The sequence below is a fragment of the Poeciliopsis prolifica genome, unplaced genomic scaffold (assembly GCF_027474105.1).
Source record: "Poeciliopsis prolifica strain line A6 unplaced genomic scaffold, Auburn_PproV2 SCAFFOLD078, whole genome shotgun sequence".
NCBI classification, from domain to species: domain Eukaryota; kingdom Metazoa; phylum Chordata; class Actinopteri; order Cyprinodontiformes; family Poeciliidae; genus Poeciliopsis; species Poeciliopsis prolifica.
The window spans coordinates 545,484-568,561 of NW_026562453.1; the positions used below are offsets into that span (position 1 = coordinate 545,484).

At 40.7% G+C, this 23,078-nt stretch overlaps 1 protein-coding gene across 7 annotated transcripts; it reads right to left on the bottom strand.

Annotated features, from left to right (window-relative positions):
- Nucleotides 1-928: 928 nt before the first annotated feature.
- On the bottom strand, nucleotides 929-22,875 carry ikzf1 (IKAROS family zinc finger 1 (Ikaros)). 7 transcript variants are annotated; one of them, XM_055021677.1, is made up of 8 exons: nucleotides 22,227-22,875; nucleotides 17,531-17,584; nucleotides 17,237-17,350; nucleotides 7,686-7,958; nucleotides 5,954-6,121; nucleotides 4,388-4,513; nucleotides 3,931-4,065; nucleotides 929-2,469 (listed from the first exon to the last, which is right to left on the bottom strand). In XM_055021677.1, the coding sequence occupies exons 1-8, from the start codon at nucleotides 22,369-22,371 to the stop codon at nucleotides 1,799-1,801; spliced, it is 1,686 nt and encodes a 561-aa protein (XP_054877652.1). In that variant the 5' UTR covers nucleotides 22,372-22,875; the 3' UTR covers nucleotides 929-1,798. The 7 variants fall into 7 exon arrangements, with proteins under 7 accessions (XP_054877652.1, XP_054877650.1, XP_054877654.1 ...); XM_055021675.1 differs by having other exon boundaries at nucleotides 3,931-4,062; nucleotides 22,227-22,355; XM_055021679.1 differs by lacking the exon at nucleotides 7,686-7,958 and having other exon boundaries at nucleotides 3,931-4,062; nucleotides 22,227-22,355.
- Between the last annotated feature and the right edge of the window lie 203 nt (nucleotides 22,876-23,078).

Here is a 23,078-nt window from a genome sequence, read left to right on the forward strand (position 1 = left end):
TTCTATGTTTCCCTCAGCATTTTAAAGCTCATTGTACAAACTTAATAAATTAGAATATTATTGAAAAGTTGATTTATTTCAGCAGATTACATAGATTAACTAGACAAAGATTGATGTTTTAACATCTTTCCTAGGAGAAGTCCAGACCGGCTGTAGCATGACCCTAAGCAGGCTGTGGATGCTTGAAAATCCCCCAGAGAAGTTAAAATAAAACCAGTTATTAGGTTCAGGTTTTTAAATAGTCAAAATAATACTCATAATAAAATCATTGTATTAAAATCACTTCTTCTAGTTACTTTTACTATCTTTAATTGATCATTTGAAACACTGAAAAAATAATGCTGAGAAACTGTAAGGGGGAAAATACTTTTTCACTCTACTTTCAGGTACATTTATGTGTTGAAAATCTTAGTTTTAATGTAAAATTATTTTTTATAGGTTTTCATTGAGAAAATAATCAAAATGGCCAAAAATAAATGTTTGAAATATATCAAAGTAATGACCCAACATGTGATTTTTAGTGTTAAAAATCAAAAATATCTTAATAAATTAACTTTTTCCTTGTATTTTAAATGACTGAGATTTATCTGGATTTTGGTAGTTTATCAAATAAAAACATAGAAAATGATGGATGTTATAGGAAGTCTTGAAGGCTCTGTAAAAACACACTACTTTAATTATGAGGAGTTTTCATTTATTTCCATCTATCTAATAATTTTCCTTCAGCCCCTTGTGTTCATTTCTTGACTTGGACGTCAGTCATTCGGTCTAATTGAATTTTATTTGACAGCTCTGAACTGCGCGGCGTCTTGAATGACATCCACACTTAATTATTTCAGGAGAAGTTTGAGAGCCAAACTCCACCAATCATTTATGTTTGACTTTAAACGTTTTGACATTTACAAACAGAAAACTTAGCCACTCTGTGTGCATATATAAAATATCCTTTATTGACATCTTGAAAGCGTAACCCTCTCTCCAGACGATGGTAACTTAACTAAGTTTCCGATACAGCAGATCTCCATCCTTTACATGAACAGCCTCCAGCAGCAGACACAAATTCCTCTCACACACATTTTTAGTACAGCTGAACAGAAAAAAGATGCTACTCTATTACACAAAACATCAATCACTGTAATAAATATAAAAAAACAGACAAGCATGAAAATGTTTTATAAATAATCCCACAAAGACGAGCAAAAGGTGACGGCTTGAGACATTTTACAGGACTCTGGGTTCACCTTTTGCTGATTGTATTTACCTCCAGTTAGCTGTGTTTTGTTTGCACTGATTCTTTGTTCTTTTTTTATTTTGGTGCAAGTCTTGTTCATTTTAATAAAAAGAAAAAGGTCCCTTTATATTTTTGGCTGCATTTTCTACAACAGTTGTTCATGTTTTCGGAAACATTTTATTTAAAACAATAAAAAAAGAGAAGTTTTTCATATATTTATATATCAACAAACATGCAACATGGTTTAAAAACTCCCAGACATTAGGAGTGTATTTTACATCATGTATTTCAACACCTTTATTGCAGATGTTTGGTTTTTATGGTATTTGCTTTGTCTTTTTTGCACTGCAAAAACACTAAATTTTACAAAGTATTTTTCTCCAATTTCTTTGAAATAAAACAAAACTTCTGGCCAATCGCGATTTTAAAAAGCCTGACCTGCCGATCCCGATTCTGTCCGATACTGATATTCTTGTCTGAAATGGGAATTGCGGTATATCCACGAGAAGGTAGTAGACCAAATGTAATATGTTGTGTTTTTGCAGTGTGGACTGAAGGGGGCGCTCATCAGCGATGCTCTCCGCGGGTTATGTGAGACGAGAACTCGTAGCGGTCTTGACTCCGGTGGCCGCAGATGTTGCACTCGAAGGGGTCTCTGTGGTCGTGGCAGCCCATGTGAATGGTGTACATGACGTGGTCCAGAAAGAGTACGCGGCACGGCTCGCAGCGGTACGCTCTCACCTGCTCGCCGTCCGCCGTCACCACCTTGAAGCCGTCGGCGGCCACCTCCCTGATGGCGTCGTACCTCTGCTGCTCCTCCTTGACCAGCGGCAGCACGCCGTTCCTCATGCCCATGTGGTTGGTCAGGTAGATGAGGCCGGTGGCCGCGCCCGTCCGGTCCTCGTTGTTGCTCTCGGTGTCGGTGGAGTCCTGGCCGCTGTGGCTGGGCGAGCCGTCCTTGTCGCTGGGCGCCGACTTGGACAGCAGCAGCAGGTTCTCGGCCGCGCTGTCTTTGGCCGACAGGACGGCGCCCACGTGGCCCTCCGAGGCCGGCTTGTGCAGCGGGTAGATGGCGCCGAGGCCGACCTCGGAGGGCGCCGGGGAGGTCTGGACCAGCGGCCGCAGAGACTCCGCCCCCAGGTAGCTTATGGCGCTGTTGATGGCCTGGTCGATGACGTGCGGCTGGATGAGTTCTCCCGACCCGCCGTCGTACGACAGATCCGACAGACGTTTGTCTCCTGGTGGGTCAGAAACAGACGCAGATGCTTCATGCGGCTCCCAGCCATTCAGTCACATCTTGAGCCTAACGCTCTCAGAAAGTGACTTATAGTGCCGTGCAAAGGCAGCCACAACCTTTCAGCCTTTTTAACGCCACAAGCCTTTTGTTTTAGAGGGATTGCATCTGATCAGCCAATCGATATTTTTTCACACATTTTTAATAAACTAACATTCATTTGTACTGGAGTACACAATTTATTTGCAACATGTTTATGTTGCTCACTGCACAGTATTTAAACTCCTTATTCTGTTTTATATATTTTATATTCTATTTATATGAGTCTACTTGCTTCAATTTCCCCATTTGCAGGACAATAACGGATATTTCCTTCCTAAAATAATTCCTTTTATGAGTTCTAATCTAATAATTCTGGCTTTTCTTGCGGTCAGCACTATGAAGAACCACCTGCCAAATGTTTACAGTTGAAACTTATTTCCTGTTTCACTTTTGCAGCCTCTAATATCCCAAATCATCCCCACAGCATGATGCTGCCACTACCTCATGCCCAGCGTTACTTTTCCAACTCATATAATTTGTTTTGTACCAGTCAAAAACTTAATTTCTGCATCATAATTCCAGATTCTCTACTGGCTTTAGGTCCAAGCTAATGTGTTTTGCCGCCTCTAAAATGTTTTTTTTTTCCAGGCTGTCACTCTGTACTTCACTCTATGCATAATAAGATGAGCATTCCCACAGCATGATGAGCCCACTGCCATGTTTTAAGGTAGGGATAGTTGGTTTTGGGTGACTTTTCAGCTTTTTAGGGCGCAAATCACTGATCTTTACAAAAGCCTGAACTGCTGATACTGATTTTGGCCAATGCAGATTATTTTGTCTGAAAAGTCTCTAAATATAGCAACAAAATCATGAAATAATTTGGCTACAGTGCGGTGACTATTGCTAACTGCACATGTGCAGACATTACCTGGTGGACAGAGGCTGAGCTAAATGAGATCAGATCTCATGTAAATAATGTCCAAAATTAATTTACTAGGGCCGATTTATTGGTATGTCCTAGTTTTTAATTCATAAAAAGTTTATTTAGACTAAAAACATGACAGTATTTCTGATCTTACCCGACCAGAACATCTTCTTCATGTTTGCTGCGTCTCCTTTAACCTGGACTTCCAGTATCTTTCTTCATACATTAAATGTGATTGTAACGTGAAAAATGTGTGACTATTTTTGCTTGGCACTGTATGTTTTCATGTTGTCAGTAAAACCCTTGTCTCATACCTGTATTTCATGTTCCCTCTTGTTAATCTAAAAGTTGTTTTAGATAATCAAACAGGCTTTATGCATGCACTGTGCAGAGCCGAGGTGGCAGGGTGAACATAAAGGACATTTCAGCTGCAACTATTTAGCTAACAACAGTAAAAGCATTTTAAGTCACACAAAAGAAGCAGATTGCAGCCCTTACCCACAAACTTCTGGGGCATAGTGCTCTTACGCTTAGCTACATTATTAGCTAGTCTGTCTAGCACCAAGGCTCTGTCAGATCCCGTCTGGCTTAAGTCTTCCCTCTGCTCATTCTGGCTGCTTTCTTCCTTTACTACTGGAAAGCAAGACAGAGAAGTAGATTTCAACATCAGAGTAATTTTGAACTGGTCCTTTTTTTTCTTATCAGGTGATGAGGTGGAGCCTAGTGACACATGCCGGGTGGTATTCCTATGTATTTTCTGTGTGTGGGGCTCAGAGCGGATTGTTCTGACATGTGAAGCTCTTGGTATTTGCTCATGCATTCAGAGGATCAATCCTACGCAGATATGCCTCCAGTCATCATCATGTGGATCATAAAGGCCCTCAGACAGATCAGTGTTGTTGGTATGATGTTTCAGAGTTGGATGGACATTGGGGAGCGTTTCGGCGCCACCAACCTGTGTAGATGCTGTTCTGCAGGCCCATGCACTGCAGGTAGTTGTGGCAGCGCTCCTTGTGCTCCTCCAGGGAGCTGCGCTGCTTGTAGCTCCGGCCACAGTAGGCGCACTTGTGCGGTTTTCCAACTGAAATACATCAAAGAAACAGAAAACGGGCTATCAAGGTGCTCACGAAACCACATTTTGTCTGAAAGTATCTGAATTAAATGCCGATGAATGAGAACCTTAGTCAAATATTAAATTCCTAAAATGCAATTATATCATTATTTCATTTCTCCTCTAATACAAAAGACTTTTCTCAGTCTTGTTTCTTTATTTCTTAAATATGTTAATAGAAAAAAAGCAGTGTCCAAATATGTATAATACATGTCTTTTAAAACATAAATAATAATAGTCAAGTATCTATTTAAAATAAAGAATTATGATTACTTATTTAAATTTCACCAAAAAAAAATTTACAAAAAATGTAAAGTTTTCTTTTTAGCTTCTTTTAAAAAGCCAGTTTTAGATGAATATGATTTACTTATTTTGCGAATGAAAAAAATATTGAAATAAACTTAAAAAATAAATGTTTAAAGTAGATTTTTGTACAAAACCGAATATTTAAAAATTTAATTAATTTAAAATAAAATACTTCTGAAAATAGTTTATTAAAACAATTCACATTTTTAATTCAGTTTTTATTTAGTTAATTTATATTGTTTTTAGTGTCAAACTTAAAAATGATAGATATGCTTCATTTAAAAACTACATTGAGTTGTTTAGAAAAATGAAATACTTTAAACATATACAGTGAATAAATGCATTATTTAAGTTGACTTTATATCGAAAAGGGAAATAAAAAAGTAAAAAATTAATAAATATGCATTTTTGAAAAATTTAATAAAATATTTTATATAAAGTTAGACTTTATTTATTGATTTATCTTTTTCAAATCAACATTTTATTTAACTGACCAGGAGAATTTGTAGTTTGTCTGAAACACATAATGTAAGAGCTAAAATAAATTTGTATTGAATATATTTTGGTTGAGATAAAATCAGAGATGAAGTCTACCTTAGTTTGCATTTTCTTGGTAGTTTCACTGCAGTCATTTAATTTAAATTCATCGTTTCTATCCGTACCAGTCAGCCTGTGGTCGCCTGAAAATGTGCTGCAGAAAACAGATTCATTCCAGATAAGATCTGACATTTTACACTTCGCCTCTTCTGGTTCTCCTAATGCAGAGAAACGCTGAGCGTCTGCACATGCATGGCTGTTAGCCGTGCAGGTTATCCCTCCTCTCTTCCGTTAAACTGTTCAGAGCGAGCGCGATGTTTACACCCGATTTCATTAGCACATACTTCTGCAAAGCATTTGCAAAAAAAGAAAAAAAGTGACACCATATCGCCATGCTGTCAACTTCCTCTTATAAAGAACTGACGTCTCACTTTGTCCACAGCAGAAGTCCACAGCTCTGTCCTCAGTTTTCCTACAACCACCGTGTGTGTGTGTGCGTGCGTGCGTGCGTGCGTGTGTGTGTGTGTGTGCGTGTGTGTGTGTGTGTGGGTGTGTGTTGATGCTCACCTGAGTGGGTGCGCAGGTGTCCGGTGAGGGCGTCCCTCCTGCGGCAGGCGTAGCTGCACAGGTGACACTTGAAGGGTTTCTCCCCTGAGTGGAGCTTGATGTGACGCAGCAGGTTGCCCTTCTGAGTGAAGGAGGCGCCGCACTGGCTGCACTGGAACGGCCGCTCGCCTGAAGACAGAGAGCAGACACTTTGAATGCACCCAAACAGAAACCAAGCTGCTCAGCTTGTATGTTTTTATCTGTCTCAATGTCTTTCATGTGGATAAGCACAAAGACGTGCAGGGTCACTGCTCTACAAGCGCCCCGGGCGCCAGAACACGCTGGATGATGGAGCGTCGCCGAGGCCGACAGCGATCCAGCAGCCGGCGGGAGGGTCTCCATCTCCCCGCGTCCCCCTCATCCCCCCGGCGCTCTGATCGAACATGAGCCTCTCACACTCAGCCTGCCAGCTCCGTAATGCACCATTGCTTAGGTCAATTTGATCTGAAAATCTCATTTTTCCCCCCCTCTTCTTCGTCTCTAAAATAACCATGCAAATTCAGCCTCATTTGAATAAAGCGAAGGAAACACTTTGTGTTGAGAGCCAGTCTTCCTGATCAGCGCCTCTGGAATAAACCAATATCCAGCCTTTCCGCGTGTTGTGGCATTCTCTGAAGACGTTATAATATGGCCTTTTTTTTCTTTCAAAAGCCCGCCATAAAATAAGAGTCGCCAGTGAAGCAGCAAAAATATAAAGGGAAATTCATTAAAAATGCATTTCAGGAGCAAAAGACGTAGTGGAGAATATTTTCTTTTTTAAATAGGACCCGTTTCATTATATCTCTTAGCGTACTTTCTTCTGCATTTGCATTAGTTGACTGTTCCTTTCTTCCATTTTGAGTTTCATTAGTTTCAAAAGCTTGACAGTTAAGTGGCTTTTTCGCAGATGTTCCCCACCACTGGTTTGGCTCCGTTACAATAGCATATCATTTCTGAATTTCTGAAAAACTTTTTAACAGCCAGATAATTGTCGTTTTAAAGTCAGTTCCATTTAACTGCAGCAGATATCCTGCTTCTAAACGCAGGGTGGTGCATTTTTTTTATTTTTTTGGCTCAGAAACTAATGGATAATTAGTGTTTGTCAGGCAGTTATTAGGAGAAATTTAAGTGAAAAGTGATGAATGTTAAATGTGATGCTGAGAATCTTTCAGGCATGACAGGAGAGGAGATGCATCGATCAGTGTTGATTTCTTTTAGAACATAAGAGGAAAAAAAATGTCCTAAAAATAAGATTTTTAAACATTTGAGCTGCACATGAAGATGATTATTGCTGCTTCTTTCATCTGTTGATCCAGATTTTTCTGCAAAGGGAAAGAATTACAACTCCAATTTATCTGAATTGCATTATTTAGAAATGCTGTTTGATGAGGTGCAGATAGAAAATGATAGTTTTTATGCATTTAATAAAAAAATTGGGAAAAAAATTGAGTTGTAGAGAAAATCATCCATTTGTGATTGGCTGATTGGTGCAGCTCTCATTATGTTTTTGAGATTGAAAGTATGCTTTTATTATTTTCAGTTCAGGGCACTGTGCTACATTTTGTATTTACTTGAATAAAACAGATGTGGTGCAGAGCTTTTGAGTTTTTCTTGAACAACAGGAAGTGCCACAGCAGCACACAGTCTTCTCCCTTTCATACTGACAGTCAACATGGGTGCAGAGGAAGAGCAAGAAACATTGCAGGCGGCTTACCGGTGTGGCTTCGCTTGTGCACCATCAACACATTGGGGCCAATGCAAACTATCCCACAGATATCGCACTTGAGCTTCCCGTTGGGCAGCCGGATACCGCCAGCCGAGGAGAAGGCCTTGGCTTCGGGACTCGGCTGTGAGCCGTTCAGCTTGGCCCCGGAGGGGTCGACCACGCGCAAGTCTTCTGCGCACTCCTCCTCCTCCACGCCATTCATCATGTCACAGGCCAGCCCACTCTCCTCATCACTGCGAGCCTCAACTTTAATGTTACAGGCTGGAAGAGAGGGCAAGGGGGGGCCACGGTTTAGAATACGAGAAAACTTCTGTTATCATGTCAAACTCTAGAAGATGGGCATTCTGGTTTATTCAAGTAAATCTTTACATTGTCCTGACAGAATGAACCTTAAAGCTGCAGTTTGTAACTTTTATAAAAAACATGAATTTATTAATTTTTTTTTACATATTTGTTGAAGGTGTCACCATATCAACTCCTCTTCCTCCTCCCAGTGCTACCAGTACTGGCTAGACCAACCAATCACAGCCAGGAGGCGGGTCTTAGCGCGGTCAAGCAGATCCTGTTGTGAAAGCGAAGGCTAGTTAGCATAGCTCCCGCTGACGGCAGATAAATTGTTTTCCTGTTCTGAGAAGTTGCTTCTCCGCTATTAGCACATTTAGCAGCAAATACATGAGAATGATTGACAGCGCTAAGACCCGCCTCCTGGCTCTGGTTGGTTGTTTTTGAAACAGAGTGGTGCTTTTCTTCATAACGGTTTGTTATGACGGATCATAACAAACCGTCCCAACATGGCAACATTTTTAACAAATATGTAAAAAACGTGTTTTTATAAAAGTTAAATTCTGCAGCTTTAAAACTCAACAAATTCATGATATTTTGTGTATTTGGTGTCTATTTCAGGTGATTGGAAGCCCTTTTTCTGTTTGCTTTAAATACATCTTTTATAAAATAATACATTTCTGATTTTAGGAATTTTTAAAAATGTTTTTATTCATCATTTTTGCTCCAGTGTTTCCGTGTGGGTTTGCGATTACTTGTATTTCAAAAACATGAACTGTCACATTGAACAAACAGCCGGTCGTATTTCTGGAGCGCCTCCCTGCTCTGATGTACAGAAACTCGCCACAGTATTTACACCTCATGAAATTACAAACTTCTGTGTGTTTATCTGGGATTTTATCTGGCAAACCAACACAAAGTGTAACTTGCATTTGTTTTCAGACTCAAAGCTTTACAGAAACATAATTTTTTGGGGTCTTTCTCCACCAGTTTTATAACATTTCTAAGCTTTGTAACAGATCTAAACTTTGACTGATCAATTCAAAGAAAAAGTTTGATCTAATCGATTCCTTTGGCCGTCAACAACAAGCTGTCTTACTCTATGTTGTTTTGTATTTAGCTGTATCAATTTTTCCTTTAATGCTTTAAAAGGACAAACTTGCAGCACGATGCTGCTGCCACCATCTTTTAGAGTGAAATTCATCAGATTCCTTTTTGTCCTGGATGCTGTGCAGCTGCAAGGATCTTAATCTTACTGTTTTAGTTTCAGTTTAGTTATGCTTCTTAAGTTTGGAACAATATATCAATTTTACAACTTTTAGCAGCTGACTAACATCTTATAAGCTTCAATAGTGCCTGAACTTTGACCCCAAATCCATAGGAGTTGAAAAGGAGGAAGAGGAGGGACAGAAGGAGGAAGTTCATCCATCATGTTGGAAAATGATCATATCCTGGCTAAAACGTCTCTCTGCCCGACTTTCTATGGCCAAAAGGAGACTTACAGAAGAGTGGCCAAAGCAAATGAGGTGGATTAGCAGAGCTTGCTAACAACTGATGACGTCATCCAGAACATGTTACTGTGAAATATCATCTCTGCTGCCTTAATATTCAGGCAGCAGAGAGGCCTCTGCAGTCTTCAGCCAGAGGCCTCTTCAAATTCAATGCAGGACTGACTGCTACTGGAGATCCTTCCTGTCGGCAACATGATCTACGATTTTTTGAAGATACTTGGATGAATTAACTAAAGTATTTTAGTATTTTAAAATATTGTACAACTTTGTGTTGGTCTATCACATAAGATCCAAATAAGATACTTTGTTTATAATCTTGGAAAATCTTTAGGAGGTGTGAAAACTTTAATAAAACTCTCCATTGTTTCAGCACCATATGGAGATCCCTCTACCTTTAGTTGATCATCATTTCAGTTTCTCCAGCTGGAGACGAGTCTATATGCGACAACTCTACGCTACAAAAAACCCACAGCAGCTTTGTGATAATGTCAGGCTGCGGCGTTTCCATGCGCTGCATCAAATCTTCAAGAATTTCCCTCCTATTTCAGGCATTCTGTGAGGCGACTGCAGCCTACGCACCAACAGGCCGCTTGCTGAAGCACGGCCCGTGAGTCGGTCAGGACACAGTTTGGAAAGCATGCCTTCAGGATGTCAGAGATGAGATGCTGCAACATGCCGATCATCTAACACTATCACACTTTGGTAAAGCAAATGACAGATAAACAGGAAACAGAGACACAGGAAGCAGAGTCAAACTTTAGGGACTGAGGCAGAAACTATCAGCGCAACAGAGAGCTCTCAATCTCACCGACACTGCAGGCACAAACCTCGATTAACTGGCAAAAATCTCTAATTCTGCATGGTTCATTAATGCAAACCACTTCTGAGGACAAAATACAAATGAAAAAGCAATTTTTTAATGTTTATTTGATTTGTGGTTTTCCACTGGTCAGAAAAAAAGAGAAGCATTCTGCGCAATAAACTGCTTGCTCCCACTTTTTCCACCAGAGAGCGTTTAGAAATGTGTGAGAGAACCGGCGGATCATGCAAGTCCACAGCCGCCAGCTTGTGGTTTGCACATCTCAGCGGCAGCCTGATTTCCCCATGCCTCCGTCTTTGTTTGTACAACTGAAGAGGAACAAGTGGAAATCATGAAATATAGGAATCTATGGAAAAAGGGGAAGCTTCAGAAAGAGGCCTGTCTAACTGAAATACCAAGAATTATGGAGAAGTGACAGAAAGGGAAGCACGGGAAAGGAATTGTTAAACAACATGTAACTGAAACAGTTTTTTTTTATCGCAACAAGTCAGAGGGAACATAAAGGTCTGCTGACAGAAGGCAGGAGGTGAAGTGAAATATAAGGATCACCAAGTCACGTAATGCATTTATCTTTATTTATCTGCTTTGCACATCAAACTTCTTTCTGACTACTTTTTTTATTTTTGCAAACCACACTTCCTGTATTTGTTACGAGTGAAAAGGGATCCTGACACGAATCTCTCAAACTAAATGTTTCCATGATTCTGCTGATATAAAAATCAGGACAAATATAGTTTCTATAAGTTTTTATATCCTTTACACATTTCTTCTCTTCTTGCTCTTTTTGTCACAATTAATCTGCAAATTGAGCAAAATGCAATTTTGAAATGACAATTTGATAAAATAAAGGAGAAAAAAACAACATGTGACAAAGTATTTACCCATCTAATAATTTCTTCTGTACCTGTTGGAGGCAACAGCTATGAAGCATGAAAACTTTAATTCAGCCACATTTTAAAGCATGTTTAAATTCATGCCGAAACATCCAACCTTGATTTTTGCTGCTGGTTTTCTTTGGAAAGAATCCAACTGCTCAAAATCCAACTGCTGCTGAGCTGAAGGTCATAAACTGCAGGGTTTGTTGTTTGAAAGCAGAAGTTAAGATATAACCATGATTCAAATCCTGAATCGTCTTTATGATGGATGTTCAAGGTAAACTTGGCACTTTGTTTCCAATGTCCAACTTTTTAGTTCTTGCTCCAACTGTTAAAGTGGACAAGCTTAGATAAGTACCTATTTTTATGGTGGTCCTTCCTAAACTTATGCAGTTAAATGGAATGTTCTTTTTTCTTTCCCATTTTGAAGAGTGCACCAGTGTGGGCCTCCATGTGACTGAAATAGGAAGTCCAACATTGGTGAATAAAGTTTTCTGCTGCATATTTACTTTTCATTTTTTCAAACATATTTCTTAACTTTGTCTCACACTTTCTAGTGTGAAACAAGGGTAATGCAATAACAAAAAAAGTATTTGTATAAAGTTTTTTTTAAAACACATCTTTACTAGGGGGCAACACATGTTGACGGGGTTTCATTTATATTCTATATTTAATCAATTTTATGTAAACACTTGAAATTTTGTTGAATTCATGCATTTCACCAACTGTTAGCATGCTAATGTAGCCATTTTTTGTTGTTAGATCATTGTTAGCTAAGAAATTAGTCATATTTTGTCCTTTTGTACTTTGCTGTGTCCTTTACTTATAACATTAATTAGTTTTTCTGGTATAAACATTCCCAGGTTTTAGCTGCTAGCTTCCACAGCTAACTAGTGTTAGCTTAGCCTGATGGTTTCTGCTTAGACTGTTAACTTTTACTTTATGCATTGGATTCACTTTCAACAAATTATTTAACACAAAACTAATGTTTATATCAGCTAAGCAGTATTTGATTAAATAATATAATTTTGACTATTGTTCCTTTAATACAACATATAACTAAGAAGGTGGAAGAGGAGGTCGCTAATCGTTAGTGAGTTTCTGTTATGTTCTGTGAATTTGTGACATCTTAATGTGAATGTGAAAGAGAATCAGGCAAACATCTCTTCTGTAGACTGCGCTGCATGTGTTGCAAAACATGAAGCTCTCAGAAAACCCACAAGTTTTTGTTTTTTTCTCTCAGGCAGGCCAGAGCAGTTCAGTGATAATGTTAAGTCTTCCTGCTGATTTTAAAGTGATCAAGTTTGTCACACTGGAACGTCATGAACTTCAAAGCATATTTAACTGAAATATAAGTATAACTCAAACATTAAATGTGAGTGTATTACGAAACGTAAATAAAGGGGCGATTCGTGGTTCATATTATCAGATTCTTCTGTGGAAGATTTTCTGACTCCAGATAATTTGGGGGAAAATCCACCATTGGAATCTTTTAGATCTAAAATACTCGAAAAGTTGAAATATTTAGGCTCAATGCTATTAGACATGCTGTTGACTGGCTTTTGGAAAAGCAGCCAATCAAGGAGTGGCATTAATTTTTCTTGGTTGTGATTGGCTGAAGCGCCGGCAGCAGAAATAAGGAAGATTGTCGATGTTAGCTTCTGCGGTAGCAACTAGACGGTTTCCACTGTGCATATTAAGATATATTTGGTTTTTGAACCATTAAAATAGGAAGTTATTAGTGCTGCTGTTGCTTTCCCATAAATACCAGGGTCCAATTTAAAGGAACAATATCTATTTATTAAGACAAATATTATGAGAAGCAACTTTCAGCATCTATGTACCAAAACTTTGGAACAAACTTCCAGACAACTGTAAAACAGTGGAAACCCTGACTTCTTTTAAATTGCAATTAAAAACACACCTGTTTAGAATTGTTTTTGAAATGTAATATGTAACAATGTATTGTCTATTATATGTTGCATGATTTTGTGTTCTTGTGTTTATGATGTAAAGCACTTTGAAATGCCTTGCTGAAATGTGCTATACAAATAAAATTTGATTGATTGATTGATTGATTGATTGATTGATTGATTGATTCAATCAATGAAAGAGAATCAGGCAAACATCTCTTCTGTAGACTGCGCTGCATGTGTTGCAAAACATGAAGCTCTCAGAAAACCCACAAGTTTTTGTTTTTTTCTCTCAGGCAGGCCAGAGCAGCCTGAGATCAATCAATCAATCAATTGATTGATTGATTGATTGATTGATTGATTGATTGATTGATTGATTGATCATTGCAGTTTTGTCCTGCAATGTTGATCATCCATAGTGACGCTTTTTGTTTTGGTTTGTGGAGTAAAATCCACATGTAATGACAACCTGTGAACAATCTTATGGGATGGGAGCACTTTTGCAATTTAGATCCAGTTGGATATGATATAAATGGTTATTAAATGAACCTAAACTGAGGTGACCTGAATGGAAAAAAGCAGCTAAAATGTTGAAGCCATGATCGGTTGGACTGTAGAGAAGGGAACCTTTAGCGCTGGGTAGCCGCCCAAGTCTCATGGATATGAGGAAGTTGTGACTAAATATGGAATAGGAAGAAAGCTTTTATTTTATGTTTGTCATGATCACACATCCTGATTTTTCATTTTGGGAAGCAGGTGTCAGATCACAGTATAGACAAATACAAAAGATAACAATAAAAAGTCACAACCTGATATACGGGCGAGCTGATCCTCAAATTACTGACAGAGCAGATGATAAACTGTGATATGAGGAGCGGCTCGCTGCAGACAGAGATGTTAGCGGCGTAGCGTGGACGCAGGGCGCCTGCTGGAAGTTGCTGTGCTTCTCTCAGAGCCTGAAAATAACTTGGTGTGCAAGGTAGAGGAACCACAAGTGTCAAACCACGGCAGCGACACATTGAGCTCAATTTGCAGGAACGCTAAATACAGCCTACTTTTCCCCTCACACACGACAAAAAAACTTGCAGCCATGTTTTCGGGAACTAGTCTCCCTCTCAGTCTCATGCCTCTGAAATAGCAAAAGGCTTCATCTGAATCACAGAAAGTGAAAGAGAACAAAAAAAATCAGCAGGAAGATTGCAGACGAGTAACTTCAACTCAAGGTTTTTCCTGATTTTAAGCTAATAAGAAAAGGGCCTCACTTTGACCTTTAAACCTCCTTTCTGTTTGTGTGCGTTTGCAGTCGGTGACTATTCAGTCCGACAAACTCCATCCCGAACTGTGAATAGTTATTTGCAACAGGAAACAACCTGGGTTTTGAGGTTTCGAGCTTTCGATACTTTGAGGTTCCCTGTCCCACATTTAGTCTCCCCCGGTCCACTATTTGCCTGTTGTGTTTTTTTTTTTTTTTCACTAAAGAGAACTGAGCAGCACATGATCCTGGGCGATAATTTTAACTCATTCTGGCTTTTATCACAGAGGCAGCCATGCACAGATGTACCAGATACTTGCACTTCCCTTCTTTCTCTCTGTCCCTGTGCAGAGACACGCACACACACACACACACACACACGCACACACACACACGCACACACCCACACCCACACACACACACACACACACACACACACACGCACACACACCCACACACACACACACGCACACACGCACACACACGCACACACACACATGCACGCATACACACACACTCCAATGTACATGGATTAAAAATATATATGCGTTATGCATCTATGTATTCCACAAACTGACGTTTTTCTTCTACATTTGGAGCTAAACATTTTGACATTTTTCAGCAGAAATTGCAGATCTTGTAAAGAACGAAGTGTAAGGAGATTTCCTGCCTGAGTCAAGTTCCCTTCCTGACATCTCACCGGTAAAGTCAAAGAGAAAGCCTTTGTTAGTAAGCATGCATTTAGATATGCGTGTGTGTGTGCGTGTGTGTGTGTGTGTGTGCGTGTGTGCGCAGGTGTGTGACCTCTGTGGTGCAGTGATGTGCTGATCTCTTTCTGCTTTGGCCCTGCTCCTAAACTCTTTATCTCCAGGAGTGTTGAAACTGTCTGATGGCAAGTTCTTCTTAGGAAACTCTTACACATCCTATTTCAGTTTCCTCTCGCATCTTATTTTTGACTGCGCGCTGCTAATCTTTGCCGTTATCTGGATATGTGGAACGCTGCAGATAGCACATGACGAGCCTTTTTTTTCTGTCACGATGAACACAGCCATTTTCTTCTCCATCCTAAGCAGAAACATTTCCACTTAAACGCCCACAGAGTTTAAACCTTCACCTTCTTTCCAGGTGTTTTTTTCCTTAGACACCCATGAATGATGAATATTTCTTGCTCTTTCACAAACCACCCATGTTAGGAGACTTCAGTTTGCTACATCCCCATTTTCACCATCAAATTCCCCTGCTTGATGTTCACAAACTCAAATCAAGGCCACATTAAGTATTCCTTAAGATTGGGGTTATTAATGACATGCCATGGATCAAAGGCGTCTCTATTTCCTCCACCTTTCCTGCCAGTGACCTAAATGTGTCTCTTTGCATCTCTAAATGAGTTTTTCCTGGGGTTTCGGGTGTACTCCCGATGGAGCTACATGGGATTAACTTAGTTAAACATTTTTATTTATGTTTTGCTTTTGATCCTGACATTTTCACATGTCTGTGTGGTTTCATTTGGATGCACTGGGAATGCTGCTGCAATGTTGTTGTTTTTCACGTTTTTGGCTCCTGTTTGTTTGCTGCTTCATTGGACATTTTCATCACACACATACAGCGGCTCTCAAAAGTCTACACACCCCTGTTGAAATGCCAGTTTCTACTGCAGTAGAAAATAAGAATTTGATAGTTCATATGAAAATATTTTTCACCTTAGATGTGACATAAAATCTGTTTCATGTACCTGAAAAATTAAATTTTTTAGCAGAAAAAAAAGAAAATTTCCTCTAATCTTTTTGCAGACATGTACACTGATACATTATTGAAGCATCTTTACATGCCTTCAACAGCCATCACAGTGAATCTATATCCATTAGTTAAAGCCATAAAGGATCAAAACAATTAATCAAAGTATCAGTCAGGAGAGGGCTGTGAAATACATCTGAACAAGTTCCAACAAGTACTGGTTGTTAGAACAGTTTCCTGCATCATCCATGTTTCTAGACAAAGATGTAAGTTTCAAATCTTCCATAACAGTGATCGAGATGAGCAGTGAAAGATGGAAGTGGCAGCATCATGCTGTGGGCTGTTTTTTCTGTCAGTCTTGACTCAAAGCATTCGGCTTCTGTTAAAGATCTGTAGATAAAGATGGCTTTTATTTGTCAGTATCACTGTGAGTGCAAACACACATTCAGGTCAACAAAGTCTGACTTCAGAAGAGGAAGACTGAAGTTGTGGAACGGCTTAGTCAAAGTCCAGAGGTTAATTTGGACTGAAAATATGTGGGGCCACCTGAAGAGATACCTTATTAATGTGATGGACCTCAAATAGTTTAACTGAACCAAAAGGTGCTTCAGCAAAGTATCAGTTTGTAGATCAGAGGTGTCCAAAGTGTGGCCTGGGGACCATTTGTGGCCCTTGAAAGAATCTCGATTGGCCCCAGACCACAAGTCAAGAACGGTAAAAAAATGTGGCCAACAAAATGAAGAACTTTCAAAATTGATGACCCAACAGATGAGGAAATTGCCCATTTTTCTTCCAATAAGACAACAGTCTAAATGCATTTTATGTTTTTGATCTTTAACTATATGCGGATTTTGTGAATTGTGATTGTCAAACAGGTAAATATAAAAAAAGACAATTAATTTTTCTATTTTTACTATTTTGTGGCCCAACAATAGTTAAGATTTTCAGTTTTTGTCCCTGGCTCAGAAAGCTTGGACATAGTTAACAGATTTTTGAGTTTTTCAGCTGAATTGCAGGCGATAGATGCCATGTTGAAGCTTAACCTTGGAGTTTAAGTGATTTCCAATCAACTCAGGGGTATGTAAACTTTTTAGACTCCCTGCAGGTCAGGTCATTCTTTATTTCTTAGTTGGGCTGTGGGTGCAGTCATACCTTTGTCCCCCCGGTTGTTCTGCTGGTGGGTGGAACCGGCTGACAGGTCTTCGGGGACGGCCATGGGCTCCTCTGCCTCCTCAGACGCTTCATTGGCTGGGGGGCTCTCCCTGCCTGGGATTGGGGAAGGGGGGAGACACACACCAGCAAACACCCATCACTCACCATGCAACCCCTCGACACGACTCTCAGGAGGAGATAAATTACCTCCTGCTGATGCAAAGGGGCTGTTTGTGGGCCTATTGTCCCGACTGTGTGCGCTACATTTCAATCATGGGGTGGGCGAGCTTTTACCTGGCATCTGCGCCATTTCCTGGGCCTCTTCGGTCTCCATGCGGTGCAAGTATTCTGCAGAGGAGATGTATATGCGTATAAGTTTAATCAAGTTCAACGTTAGAAGCAGCTTGAGTGGAGTTAAGGGTGTGACTCCATCAGCACAGCAGGATAACTCTTGTCACAGCCAGCGTCCCCCGCGTTACATTACAAAGAATTACAGACGTTTTCATTATAAGCCCTGACAGAGAGGCTGAGCTGCATCGTGGCCCCGGCTCCAGCTCGCAGGGGCCCGCCGGTGGCAATGGGCTTTCACACCACATTTGTTATTTATTGTTAATTTCCTGCCACGTAATCATCCAAAGATGCAAACTGACTGCCGCAAAATTAAGCAGAAAATTAACTGGCCTCGGGGTCACGGGGGATGCGGGCAACCGGCGTGCCCGGCTGATCGACGCTCGTGTTCTCTCTAATTTACTGAGCATGCATCGCTGAGTCCGCGGCCCGAGCGCAGACACCATCAGAATCACAGAGAGGGAGGAAGGAAAGGCGGCTGAGAGATAGACGGCCGCGAGAAGGCCAGGAGTCAAAGGAGAACGGGCAAAAAACTTCTGCACATTTTAGAAGGATTTCCTGTGAGAAACCAACATCAAGAAGAGTAGAAATGTGAGTTGGAGGGAAAATAATGTATGAATGTTCAACCCCACTTTACTCTGACACTCCTAAATAAAATCCAGGAGGATTGTGGCGACTCTGGAGGAGCTGCAGACACAACAGTTAGCCATGCACTCTACTAACCTGCACTCTGGGAGAGAAACAGGAAGTTTACATGTAGGAAACACAACAAACATGAAACATGGTGGTGGCAGTATCATGCTGTGGTTTTAGCTTGGAAAACCAGACAGAGTTGACAAGACACCATGGAAGAATTTTCTCTTGTCAAACGAGAGAAACTTTGAACTGTATCAAGGAATACAATAACTGAAAATACACGTCTCCTCGTATGAGAAACTGGTGCTGCTGCTTTTTTTTGTGAGTTGATATGAATGTTGATGGAGTTAATGAGAGAGGAATCCTGGAAAAAACCTGTTAGAGTCTGAAAAATATAAAGACCGGTGGAAAAGTTTTAGCTTTTAGGGGAATAAAAACCCTGGAAGAACTGAAATGGATTACATCAAAGCACATTCATGCTTTAGAAAAGCTGAAAGATACATGATTGTAAAAAATGCTGTTCAGAGTTGCTTTCCATCCAGTCTGACTCAGATTAAGCTACCAAGGCATGTTGAACGCCTCAGTTTTTTATTTTAAAAAAGTATTTTCACTTCAGTATTATGCACTCCTTTACATTTCACCTCAAATGGCTTTGCAACACTTTGAAGTTTAATGTGGCCAAATGTGAAGAAAAAAGTTCAGAGGGAGTGAATACTTTTACAGCCAGGGACAGAAGTTCTCTTTATTTATTAATTTTTTTGCGCGAGCCGAGGCGATCCAGAAGCGATCCTCTGGCCAGGGCTGAGTATCTGAGGAGTCACCAACGCCCGTGGCCCTATTAATAATGGATGGCTCTCAAGCCTGCAGCAGATGGGCCCCGACAGCCTCGGCCCCAGTGCCGCCACTTCAAGAAGCCCGCGCTGGGGCGGCTGCCCGGTCCAAGCAGCCACACAGGGAGAAGTGAAGCTCCCGAAAATAGCGAAACAAGCCCAAGGGAGAAGGGGAACCTAGGCCTTCCTGTTTTACTGACAGATGGCTCCACACATTTGGAACGAACAGTGGGAAGCGAACCGGGTCCGCTCTGTCGCAACGCTCAGCGTCAGGTCGGGAGCTCGACGCCTACAGATGTCAACCAGGATGCAAGTGTGAGAACAGGAGGAAGAGGAGGAGAGGAGCGGGGGCAAAGGTCAATGGTGCAGATGATTTGTGTGTTCAGCATCAGGAGTTTGCAGACAGGACTCGGTTCTCGTCAGGGTACATGGATGATTCTTGGGGTGGGTTCATGGGAAGATCTTGACTCAAATAAAAACCTTAAGATGGAGTTCCTACATTCTGCGTTTGGAAAGGAAGTTACCGGGTAGAACAATCAGGAAGTAACTCTGCAGCTGAACCAGTGACTCTATTTTCAAGCTGTTTTCACTCTTTACATGTGATAGACAGTTTTAACTTGTTCTAATTTTATTAGCGTCTCATTTGTACTTCAGCTTTTCTTAATTTAAAAAAAAATGGCAGGGGAAAGTTCAAATTCCACTTTCCCCTCCTTGAAAAACCCAAAATGTTTTAATTCAAGTTCAGTGTTGCCAGTCTGAAACAAAGCGAACTCATGCGTGTTGGTGGATGAGTGTTGAAGAAAAGTGGGGGCAAGTGGAAGATTTGTGCTGGTGGGGTGGAAGTCATCGAGAAGACTTCTGACACAAAGCGCAACGGGACTGGAACAGTTTCTGGTCGTAGTTTTGTCAAGTGGGGAGATGCAGGAAGAGGCTTGTGGGTTGACAGAATTCTCGGTCTTCCTCCTGCATGTTTGTGTGTGTGTGTGTGTGTGTGTGTGTGTGTGTGTGTGTGTGTGTGTGTGTGTGTGTGTGTGTGTGTGTGTGTGTGTGTGTGTGCTGGATGGTGGTGAAGCACTGGGGGTAGAGTTTGGGGGGGTTGGTTTGATGCGTCTGCTCATTGCGAGGTGCAAAAGCTACACCAGGGAGCAGGGTGGAGATGAGAAAACAACAAAACCGTTAACAGATACTGAGGACCACGCCAGCGCAGTGTGGATACTCAGGAGAAAGCGGCAAAAACTGCCTCCACTCAACTTAAAACCTACAGAGTTTTACACTTACAATTATCTGAAAAGCTTAGCAGTAAAACAAGAAGGAGAAAAAATGTACTTTTCCTGTTTTGCATTCAGGAAACAGAATAAAATCCTAATTGCTGCAGCACAGAAACACTTTATTATCTTCAATTAAATTTGAAATTTCTCCCCAAACTGATTAAATGTTTCTCCCCTTTATTTTGCTTTTTTTGCCCTTTCTAGGCAAGCTGAATTATTTAATTTTTCTCTCCCGTGCGTGCCTTTTATTACCACCAGTTATTAAGATATAACAGTCACCTTTGTTCTCCATATATACACACATGGAGATTCTCATCAGTAATTCATGAAATGTATGGGTGGAAGTGGGTAGAGGGTGTTAGCAGATGTGTTCTGGGAGCCCATGGAGGGTGGAGGGGAAAGCAAAGGTGCGCTGAGGAGAAGTTTCCTTCATTTGCATCTGACACACTTCACTACTCTGCTATTCAGACAGTACAATCATTTTAATAACTGTCTGTCTTCCTCCACCCAACACACACACACACACACACACCAACACACACACACACACACACACACACACACACACACACACACACATGCACACACTTCTGGTTCTTCTTGACAAGAAAGATGATGTATCTGCAGAGAGGTTTTGCAGCACTTCACTTTCCATGTGAGCTTTGAAAAAGCCCCATTTGAGCAGGTACTGCCTTCACTTCACACCTATTTTATTCTCTTTTTTTTAAATTGGCATCATTATATCATCGACAATTACAGTAAGATTTAATTAAAGGTACTATCAAATCTGAGCAGATTTTTAGATTTAAAATTAATTTTTCAACTTTTTCTGCTAATTATTTTGTAATCAATTAGAATTTATTACTTTTTTTTCCTGCATCAAACCTGAAGGGTAAAGATAATAATTTCAGGCTTACTGTATTTAAAGTCTGAAAGCATAGTGTTTCCTATTTTTTTCTAAGTGTTTGGCAGATAAAAACAACTTTATTTCCTCCATTTCCTTTATATCTGCTGGGCGTCGATGAACAACTTTTCACCTCAGAGTGTAAAAAGTTCCGCCTGTTTCTTCTCCTTCCCTCCAACGCGAAACGAACTGAAAATGTGGTTCAATTGAGAATAGAGACACATACAAAGTTTTGAGGTTTGGGGAAAATGATTTGATTCATTGATTATTTAATAAGGCGCAGCGCGGCTCGATGCGGCGCAGCGCGGCTCGATGCGGACTGATTTCCTGTTTCAGGAGAGAAAAGTTAACTTTTATTTTTAAACCCATAATTTAGTTAGAATGTCATTTTTTAAATTTTGATAAAAATCTAAAAGTTGTTTTGGTTATTCTGTGAAACTTCAGAGATGTTCTGTTGGACTATCTGGAGTTTACGCATCTGTATCAACAGGTGCCGCTACATGAGCAGTTAAACGCGTTAAAATGATAAGGAAACGCGCAAGAACCCAAACCAAACCACACACACGACTTTAGTATTTTGATGAAAATCTAGTTAATTTATATGTTTAATTATTTAATTTATCCTCATTCCCAAAAGAAAAAAGGCCCATAGGAAAAAAGGGGAACATTTCCACTACTTCCTATAAATTAGTGGCGAACAACGCGGAAAATAAAAGTAAAAACAAAATCGTCACATTGAGTTTTAAAATATGATTCTGTTTAGTAACTAGTTTTATAACAAGATGAACTTTTATAAAAAAACTAGCGGCGGCAGCCGGGATCTGATGCTGAGGCGCACCTGCACCCAAACTGACAGGAGAAGCTGCTTTTTCCAGACTCAAATGTTTCCATCGTTCCTTTCAGAACCGAGGCGCCTCTGCTGGCTCCACCAACAGCCTGAGAGTTCAGCGGGAAGCCCGACACACAAAAAAAAACACAAAAAGGCGCGGTGGAGGTCACTTTACCTGCTATTCCTTGAGTTTGCAGAATGAAGTTCTTCCAACTCTCCCCGGCTCCATGTGCAGAAGGTCGCAGCGCCGCGGCGGCCCCATGGAGCTGCGCCCTGAGTCCCTCCCCTCTCCACTGCACTTCCTCGTTCCAGCCCAACATGTCTATGCCTCTGAGCTCTGCTGAGGCATTTTGCTCTGCTTTTATCCACACTCTGCGGCGGGGAGTCGAGCCCACCGAACCCTTGGCACTTGCTTTGTGCCGTGCCAATAAAAGCTGACACCCAGCAGACCATCACTGGCAGCCATGCATGAGATGGGATGCTGCGAGCGAGGAGAGTGGACCATTCATTGTTTATTTATTTCATTCACACGCAGGGAGTTGATGGGGGCCAGTCCGCCTGCATATTGGACAGCTCCCCTTCTGTCACCTGTTCTGGCTCTGAACTAGTCCATGAAATTAACTCAAGTGTTTTTCTTTACCTTGTAATGAGTTTTTCCTCTCTCTCTATTCAATATTTCATCCATTACTGTCCCTCCATGACCTCTTTAGAGTTCAGGCCCCGTTTTACATTCTAGGAGCTTCCCAGTAAATCAGAATATAGTTGATCTGGATCAGATTTCAGTATTTTAGCTGTTCTGTCAGATAACAGTTGGTAATTGTGGCTTAAAGCTGATGGAAATCTTAAATTGAGGTTCCTGGAAAGGTTTTCGCAGCCGTGTGGAACGGGCCAGGATTCAGCTTTTGGTACCTCTGGTATCGTGGGTCGGTACCAGATCCTGCTGGAAAATGAAATCTGGATCTCTGTAATGTTTTCCAGCTGAAGGAAGCAGGAAGTGCGCTAAAATGTTCTGGTAAATGGCCGTGTT

Bases quoted from the DNA above. Each gene is read 5' to 3' on its own strand.
- ikzf1 (XM_055021677.1), bottom strand. From the start codon at position 22,371: ATGTTGGGCTGGAACGAGGAAGTGCAGTGGAGAGGGGAGGGACTCAGG. The intron at 4,514-5,953 runs GTGAGCATCAAC...GATGTATTTCAG, and splicing joins ACACCTGCGCACCCACTCAG to TTGGAAAACCGCACAAGTGC. The intron at 2,470-3,930 runs GTAAGGGCTGCA...CTGACCCACCAG, and splicing joins TATGCCCCAGAAGTTTGTGG to GAGACAAACGTCTGTCGGAT.